This window comes from Danio rerio, chromosome 8 (assembly GCF_052040795.2).
Source record: "Danio rerio strain M-AB ecotype USA chromosome 8, GRCz13ab, whole genome shotgun sequence".
Classification (NCBI taxonomy): Eukaryota; Metazoa; Chordata; class Actinopteri; order Cypriniformes; family Danionidae; genus Danio; species Danio rerio.
Window position 1 is genome coordinate 1270001 of NC_141028.1, and position 10000 is coordinate 1280000.

A 10000-nucleotide genomic window follows, 5' to 3' on the forward strand; every position below is an offset into this window, starting at 1 on the left:
GATAGACAGACAGACAGACAGACATAGAGATGTACAGACAGACAGACAGATATATTGATAGACAGACAGGCAGTAAAGGTAACAATGTTGTGAGTGGGAAACAGTAACAGTGTTCATTTGTAACAGCGTTACTCCATCACTGTACAGAGGTGAACTGCTGTCAGGAGCTGAAGCTGCAGCTTTCATGCCAGTGCTGGTGATATTTGGTGTCCGTGTGAACAATCTATGTGCATATCTGTCTATCTGCAGGCCGCGGCTCTGATCAGAAGGAAAGTTAATCCCGGAGCGTAGAGTTTCAGCGTGGATAAGGTGACTAGAGTGACCTCATCCTGAGAGATGTGGTGTGAGTAATCAAACACCAGCAACACAAACTGATTACAGCAAACACACTGATTATATTCTACTGTCAGAAATGCTGCATCACACACACACATGATGTGCACTCAACAAAATCAGTTTGGTGTTTGTTTAAACTACTTTATTTGATTTAAAATGAGCTGAAACAACACAATTAATGAGTTTTTGGGGGCGACAACTTCAGTGTTTTATGTTCAATCTACTTAAATTTGCAAAAACTAATAAGTGAATGTAATTCTTTCATGTTGTCCAAACACAAATCAATTGTGTGGAAGCCAGCGTTTTTTAAAGTGTGTACTGGAACGACAAATGTGTAAGTGCAATCAAAATATAGATTTAAAAAAGCCCCTGTGATGGGTTTCTGAGAATGATCTTCATGTGGTGCGTAACACAACTCTAAGTGAATGAACACATCCAGCTGAGGGTTAAATCTGAGAGTGCAGCATGTTTAAAACTATTGATTATTTAGCGAAATAGTCGGCTCAGAGTCGAATAAAGGGATAGAGCTGGGTTCGGATCTTTTGTTTGATCGCATCGACGTCAATACGATACATCTCCAAATATATAGTTCCAGATCTGGTAAAATGTGCACGTGCTTTGCCTTCATCCACTAGCGGAGGCGTGGAGGATCACGAGACTGATCATGACTGAAGATGACAAACACTGACAGATAGAATAAAGGGTTAACATAAATTTTCACAACAACACCACAGTATAGCCAGCCTAGTGCTGTGTTTGTTCCTGTCGTTTTTCAGATTTTGGATAAAATAACCAACGCTGCAGCGCGGGATTCGTCGGCTGTTTGCTATTGAAGGAGCAGCAGAGACTATGGGACTTTGTCAGTAACTTTTACAGTTAATATGGACCAGTTTCTTCTTCCTCCGGATCAGAACATGTAAGTGTCATTAAAATTGTTGCCTCGTTTTGTGTAGTTTGTAAAATATGTGCTTAATTGTGTGTAATAAGTTGTAACCGCCCCGCGCAGCTTGTAATCACGTATCGATTATAGATTAGTGCTTGTATCTCTCAGGTTAAATCTGTATGGGGTTGTTCACAAATTGCGTCCAAAACCACGTTAAAAACGTGACGCGTGCTTCTTCCTTTACCGATTCAAATGCGTTTCTGAACTCGTGATCCAGTGCTGTTTGCCTTTGCTATGGCTACCATCAGCTGTTCCTCACATGTTTAACCTCGCCAGTTCTACACAACCCAACCTGCTCTGAGCTGGAATTGAACCAGCGATCTTCCGCATGGGAGTCGGTTGCTCTAACAAGGAGGCTAAAGACCATGGCCTCTAAAGTCTGTCGCTAGAGCACCTTTCTTTTGGACTTCTTTACACTCACCCACCCAAACCTCACTCCTATTCAAGTCAGGGCACCAATGTAACCCCACCGGTTCTACACAACCCAGCCCGCTCCAAGCTGGTATCAAACCGGCGACCTTCCGCATGGGAGTCGGTTGCTCTACCAAGGAGGCTAAAGACTATGGCCTCCAGAGTCTGTCGCTAGAGCACCTTTAGAGGTCAGAGGAATGAGGTTTACCTGCACAGCACCAAATAGCTGGCCTCCTTTACACACGCGGTCAACTTTTAAAAGACTTTTGCCACTGTGTGGATTAATACTGAATGTGTGTCGCTGTTATTACTCATGGTTAGGTTTAAGAGTGCAGTATATGCTGGTGTTTAACTGCATTGCTTTATTGCATTCCTGCATTGGGCTCTCACATACTTTCTCCTACTTCATACTGTAGCCATGGTGGGCGTTTCTCTCTCTCGTGCTAAACGCAATCGACCAATCACAACAGACTGGGTCATCAGTCCAGTCAGCGCAGATTAGCTTCGCGCTAAACAGGGGTTTGGGAACAAATGAATCGCTGAACGAATCATATGGGAGATGCTGGGATAATCAGGTAAAAATAAATGCAGATTATAAGACAATGAAAGTGTTTTGACCTTGCACACAGATCAGCCTGTTGTTGGAGACCCCTAAAACTAAAATATGACCTTTTTAATGCCAAATAGGGGCTAAAAGTATAGAGTTTTGTGTGTGTGTGTGTGTGTGTGTGTGTGTGTTGCTGAACTGGAGATTTTGGACTCAAACTGTATGTAAATGTAAATTTCCCTCAAAACACTCATTATCTTCAGACATCATGCTTTTAAAAAGTATATTGATGTTACTGTGTTTACTTCAAAATAAGAAATAGAGTGTGAGTTTGTACCTTGTCCACAAACCATCCTGCTGAAGAGCCTCTATTATTGTGTCCGATGGTGATTTTTCTGATTTTGCCCAGGTTTGGAGCCTCCATGGTGAACTTGTCTTCTGTTCCTCGCTCAAAGTTGTTTTTATCATTGTCTAGTCGTCTCTCTCCTGAGAAACAGAAGATCACAGAATAGATAAACACGATAGTCATGCAGATCAAAGATACAATGATGGAGATTAGTCATTAGTCAAGTGTTTATAGTCCTCCACATGTGCACGCTGTAAAAAATATATGTTAATGAACAGTTCAGCCGCTTCGAATGTTATCACTCGATTGAATGGGCATTATCAGCTGATAGATGAGTGACAGTATAGGTATTTTGTGCCTACTAGTAGGCTCAGAAGGCTGTTATCATCCATCCACATGGTTAATCAGCTACTGATCAGATATGGCTGGGGCCGGAAATTACAAGGAGTTATTTACATAATTTCATAAATTATTTGTATTTTATTAACATTTACCCTTACCACAACCCTAAACCCAACCCCTGTCACAGTACTGTAAAAACAGATCTAGATGTGGAGACTTCTGTATTAGTATAGCTGATTAACCATGTGGATGGATGACAACAGCCTTCTGAGCCTACTAGTAGGCACAGAAGGCCCCTACTGGCCCTAATCTATCAGCTGATAACCACCGATAACTCCCATTCAATCGAGTGATAGCATTCAAAGCGGGTGGACGGTTTCTGTGTTTTTCTGTTTATTTGCAGTGGTGAGTTGCATTATGGGATGTTGATCGCTGCTCTTTCTACTTCTGATATTGAAAATTCAACTCTACAGACAATAAAGCACAATTAATTTTTTGGCGGAACTTAAAAAAATACAAAATTAGACATATGAAAAGTTTTTATGTAATTTTAATAACATGTTTGACCTCAAATGAGTACAAATGAGTTTTCAAGAGTTCACACTCAGATAATGATTGATAATAAGGCAAGTTTTGAGAGCCCTGAGTTAGAGATCTGCGCAGGACTGAATTTTTAGTCCCGCTCCCACCAGGTTTTATGCCACACCGACCGCTCCTGCTGTATATTCAGTCTTTGTTGACATTTGTTGCAAATAAATAAAAACAAATTTAAATAAAATAAAAGGCCAACAAAATATAAACAAATAAAAATGTAAATATGAATATATAAAATAAAAAGCTAAAATAAATAGATATAAAATATCAATAAATGTAAATAAATTAAAATAAAAAATCTAAATATGAATAAAATAAAAAGCTAAAATAAATAGATATAAATATAAATATAAATAAAAATATAAATAAGAATATATAAAATAAAAAGCTTAAATAAATAGATATGAATATAAATAAATGTAAATACATAAAATATAAATAAGAATATATAAAATAAAAAGCTAAAATAAATAGATATAAAGATAAATAAATGAATAAATGTAAATAAATGAAAATCTAAATATAAATAAATAAAATAAAAATCTAAAAAAAAATATATATATATAAATGTAACTGTAAACAATAAAAAAACAAATACAGAAAAATTCAAATCTAAATAAAATAAAAATCTAAAATAAATAAATAAATAAAAATCTAAATGTGAATAAATAAAATAATAACTAAAACACATACATTTAAGTAAATGTCGATGTAATTAAATAAGTAAATAAAGAAAGAAACAATAAAAAGCTAAAATGAATATTTGATTAAATAAATAAATCACCTTTAAAATTGAACAAATTAAGTTCTAAGTAATGTACATTGGTCATCAAAAATATTAACAGTGGGAGTGAGCATAAAATAACTGCAGTCATGTTTTATTAATATTTTTATTATTATTTATGTATTTATTTTAGTGCTGGGCCAAAATGTATTAATTGCATCCAAAATAAAAGTTTGTTTTGACATAATATATGTGTGGGCATTATGATACCAACACTCATAAAAACACATATATAAAACAAACTTTTTGATTGATATTTGAATTTAAATATAATTTGTATATAAATGAAATTGTATATTAATTATTATTTATATATAATAATATAGTAATTCCCTGAGGAGAAGTTTTCTTTAAAGGACACATCATTTAGATTGTTCGTCTCCACTGTAGTTTTACCTGTATCACCAAATTCTCCGAATATATTGAGGAAGACGTCTGCATCAGTCCCGCTGCCTTTCACATCAGCCGTGAACACACTCACTACATATTTATTATCTGAGAAAACACAAAATTAAGAAGAAATTTGTTATTTCAGCAGAATCCACAACTCTGCACTTGTATCAAAATGTATCAAAATTCTTAAATCAAGAAGCATTTTCTGGGCAAGCAAAAGATGTTGTCTTGTTTTCAAAAAGAGAGTTTTACTTAATACTGTACACGCAAAATAATCTGACAATGAGGCAAGAAAAATAATATTATGTTAAAACAAAAAACAAGACTATTTTACTGACCCCACTGGCAAAATATTTGGCTTGTTTTAAGAAAATTTGGACTTTTCTGAGTTCCATACAATCATTGGGACAACATAAAGGAATTTATAATATGCACTCCCTGACAAAAGTCTTGTTTCCTATTCAAGTTTTATGAACAGCAGATACTTACTTGACTTCTAGTTGATGATTTGCTATCAGAAGTGTCTCTATGAAAGGCAAAGGCCTTTAGATTTAGCTTATTTGAGCTCAATAAAATCTGATCATGCCTTGATTATTAATGATTTCATTAGGACAGTAAAGTTTGACTCTGCTCTGGTCACTGAACAGAAATAATGTCCAGTATAGAATATAAAGTCCTGCTGCAGTGGAGACAGAATGAATATTGTGTCTGACTCCATCATGAGCTTGGAGGACTGCATCCATACATCTCTGACATGACTCAAATCACTGATTAATAAAGTCATCTGGAATGAAGAAGAAAGCCTTCAGCAGGATCCCAGAGCTCATCAAGAGTCTTTGTGTTCATCATTAGCTCAATAATGTTGATGTCTGGTGACTGGGCTGGCCAGTGACTTTTGTCAGGCAGTGTATGTGCATATATATATATATATATATTCTATTGTAATATTATATTATATTGCATATATTGCATATTATATTATATTGCATAAGAAAGATCAAGATCTCATGATACAACTCAAAAGCAAAAATAAACAAGGAAAAATAAAAACAAGAAAAAAAAATAAAATATGGATTATTATGGAATAAAAATGAAAAATATGGAAAACTGATCATTTTCGACAATTTTTTGAATGTGTGTGTGTGTGTTTGGATAAAGTCTGACATTTGGGCATGTCCATGGGGTCCAGACTGCCCAGCAGGTCTCGCACATACAGCCCGTCTCCTTCATCTCTGCTCAGCCAGTTATTACAGGCGAAATAAAAGCGTAGATGAGGCCTGTTCATGTCCGTCACCACGACCCGGTCCAGAAACCAGCTGGCGTTCAGACCCGTGTTATCATGCTCAATCCTGAACACACAAAAACAACACTCATCAGCACTTCACACTGTCAAAAATAGCCATACATTAGCAGTTTTCTGTATTTTGTGATTTATGTTTTTATTTTTCTTCGTTTATTTATGCTGTTGAATGGCATTATGGGATCTTGATCTTTCTTTTAACAACTTTTAACATTGAAAAGCTTGTAAATGTGTGTTTTCTGCATGTGAAGTATATAGTCTGCAGTGCTATATCGTCTGTGTTGGTGTTGTATATTATGCTACAATAACCTTGTAATAAACTGCAGCACATTTCTGCTATTTTACATACTTATTTCTCTAGATATGATCTCTTATATTATTTCAAAGCACTAAAATGTCAATAAAAGTCACTTTGTTAAACTGTAGAGTTGAATTTTCAACATTAGAAGTGGACGGAGCAGAGATCAACATCCCATAATGCAACTCACCACCGCAGATAAACACACAAAACACATGGAAAATGTTCATTAACAGATATTTTTAGAGTATAGAGAAACATGACCATGAGCACACGTCATAAGGTCACATTTAGGGAAATTGAGATTTTTACATCATCCAAAAGCTGCATAAATGAATGAAATGATGTTTTTGGATTGGACAAAATTTGTCAGAGAGACAACTATAAGGAATCTGGAATCTGAGGGTTCAAAAAAAACCTAAATCTAAATAAACATTAATAAATAAATACATCTAAATATGAATTAAAGGGCACATAGTTTACCCGTTTTTTATGATTTAATATTAATATTCTGGTTGTTCTGAGTGTGCCAGTTTAGGTTCAGTTCAACACACAGTTCAGATGTTTTTATTATAATGTGTTAAAGAGTGTGATGTTGGGGGCGTGTACACAGCTTGCTGTTTTAGGGGCGTGTTGCTTCACAGTTTCGGCTTCCCGCCCATGGTAACAAGGGGGCGGAGCCAAGAGCTCCCACTCTCTAGCTGCGTCCCAAATGGCACACTATACACTATGCACTCATGCACTATGTACTTATGCACTTACACACTCAACAGGATTGTATATGTATGTAGTGGCGTCCCAAATGGCACACTAATGTGTTTTTACTAAACGGAAATTCAAACCGTTTTCCTGATGACGTTTGACGGTTGCCAAATCAGTGTAATAAACGACCGAATTATCAAACAATACCTGCCGTGAGTATTGCCGCATTCTCCATCGGGAGGCGCTAAAATCACTCTCGTAGGAGAATTTTGCTTTTACCATCCAAAATAAATAAAGTTATTCAACATGTGCATCTGATAGCTCCGCCCCTTCCGCTACGTAAGCAAATCTGCGGTCGTTGAGTGCGTGAAGTGTCCATCATTACACACTTCTGTTTAGCGGCTGAATGAGTGCATCATCCGGGTAATTAAAGTGCACTTAATGTTTTTAGAGTTTTCAGTGTGAACACACTACTTACACTATTTATACTACAAAATGGCGTAGAATAGTGCATAAGTATGCGATTTGGGACGCAGCTTCTGTGTTTGCGACAGACAGGCTGACAGACAGTGAGAGAGAAGCTAAGCTAAGCTAGAATCAGCATTCAGCTGTACATGTATGACTCGGACACAGACCAAGCAGAGAGTACACAATCATTTGTGTCTTTGTTTGTAAAGTCTCAGTGTAAAAGTGCCGAGCTTGTACACCGAGACTAATAACCACACACACTGAATTAACTTTGACTGCACCGAATGCGCCGCGACACAGCACCACGGACACTCTGTGGCGCCGCAGAAACATGAAGTGTCCCGAATCGTCGCGCCACACAGTGCCATGCATTCCAGATCTCCAAACACAGGCCTCCACCAGGGCATACACAACGGCACCGCGGCCGCCGAGCCGCCAACCCGAAGCTCTGCCGCGTGCACCCCGACAAAAACCCACGCCCAAAACTCCGAAATGCACGGCGCCACGCAATAGATACAAGCAATAATTCAGATTACAGCGAAAATGTGTAGAGTATTGATCTTGTGTTGAGGCCAATGAGCTTTTCATCTAAAAATAGAGCGCGGGTGTTTCTTTAGTGACATCGCTTTGACTCACTCGCTGAAAATGGCGGACGTGAAACAACAAACTGAGGATATGATCGTGACACGAGGCTGTCAATCAATATTGGTGGGCGAGGGGACCGCTCTCCTACGTAAAGTTGCGGTCGGTCTGAAAACCGCTCCAATTGGTCCACCGTTTTTATGTTGTCAAATTGAATAAAAGGACTGTGTGTGTTTCTATCAGCCCAATATGATGCTCTATACAATATACCTACACACATGTCTGTCCAAACAGCTGGAAAAGTCAATTTTTTCACCATAGGTGCCCTTTAATAAAATAAAAAGCTAAAATACATAAATATACATTAAAAAAAATAAATAACAAAATTATAAATAAAATAAAACTTAAAAATTTAAGAATAAATAAAACTCTAAACAGAATAAACAGCTATCATGAATAAATAAATGTAATTTTGAAACAGCAAACTAAAATGCTAAAATAAATAAATATAAATGTAAATAAATAAACAAATAAATAAAAATCTAAATAAAATAAAACAAATGAATAAATAAATAAAAAGCTAAATATAAATAAATAAAATGCTAAAATAAATAAATATAAATGTAAATATAAATAAATAAATAAAAGTAAAAATCTAAACAAAATAAAATGCTATAATAAATGTAAATGTAAATAAATAAATAAAAGTAAATAAAAATCGAAAATAAAATTAAATGCTAAACTAAATAAAAATATAAAATATAAATATGTTAACATGAATAAAAAACAAAAAGCAATAATAATAATATATAAATAAATAAATCACCTTTAAAATTGAAAAAATTAAGTTTTAAGCAATGTACATTGTTAATCAAACACATTGACAGAGTGAGTGAGCATAAAATAACTGCAGTCATGTTTTATTAATATTTTTATTATTATTTAAGTATTTATTTTAGTGCTGGGAAAATATTAATTAAGATTAATTGCATTCAAAATAAAAGTTTGTTTTGACAATATGTGTGTGTGTGTGTGTGTGTGTGTGTGTGTGTGTGTGTGTGTGTGTGTGTGTGTGTGTGTGTGTGTGTGTGTGTGTGTGTCTTACATAAACATACATATAATACAAACTTTTTTTACATAGATATTTTAATTTATATCTAATTTGTATCATAAACATTATATATATTTTTAATCTGAATATACATAAACATTTTATGTTTATTTATTTATTTATTTATTTTATTATTAATATTGTATTTATTATAATTTATCCATTCATTCATTTTTTTATTCATTCAATCATTTATTTGTTTATTTATTATTTTAAAAAATGTATTAATTATCTAAATCGTAAACCCTAAATGACAGTAAATCAGTGGTCATACCTGATTTTTTTTAGAGGGCCCACATTGTGTGTTTTTACCCGGAAGACATCAGTTTTGTTTTTCTCAAAGGAAGTTCGATTTCTGTAAGAAATACAAGCAACAAACATCTTAATTCATGTAAATACAGAAAATGTGATGCACAAAACAAAGTCAAACCTTTTAAACCAGCACAAAACAACGGCTTCATTAACATAAAGTGCAAATATGAAGTGTTAAAATCTAAAATATATAAACCTTTATTATCTATAAGCATAACAATCTTTAATACAAACCCTTGGAGAAGAAATGCAATAAATGCAGATTAGCATTGCATCTCTACTCCTCAAATAAATGCACACTAATATTATAAAGCGACTTCAGAAAATGCATGATATCCAGCAGGGAATATATCACGTATTTGCTGACAGATCGTCTCATCAACACACATATCTGAATTGTGAATGATGTGTGTCTGGAAAGAGAATAATAATGCGCTGCTTGTGTGTTTGTTTACAGCACAATTCTATTCGTTTCCATTATTCACACCAGTCCATCGTCACGATGTACAGCACATGCAGATCCTAGCCTTT

General features: G+C 34.9%; 1 protein-coding gene across 2 annotated transcripts in view; it reads right to left on the reverse strand.

Annotated features, from left to right (window-relative positions):
- The window catches only part of loxhd1b (lipoxygenase homology PLAT domains 1b), a 98255-nt gene that overhangs the window by 78194 nt on the left and 10061 nt on the right, over nt 1-10000 (reverse strand). For both annotated transcript variants that reach the window (XM_087264068.1, XM_087264069.1), the window contains exons 3-6: nt 9432-9512; nt 5861-6045; nt 4700-4798; nt 2575-2723 (exon numbers count right to left, since the gene is read on the reverse strand). In XM_087264068.1, the coding sequence (XP_087120194.1) occupies nt 2575-2723; nt 4700-4798; nt 5861-6045; nt 9432-9512 (514 nt within the window). The remainder of the gene's footprint in view (nt 1-2574; nt 2724-4699; nt 4799-5860; nt 6046-9431; nt 9513-10000) is intronic.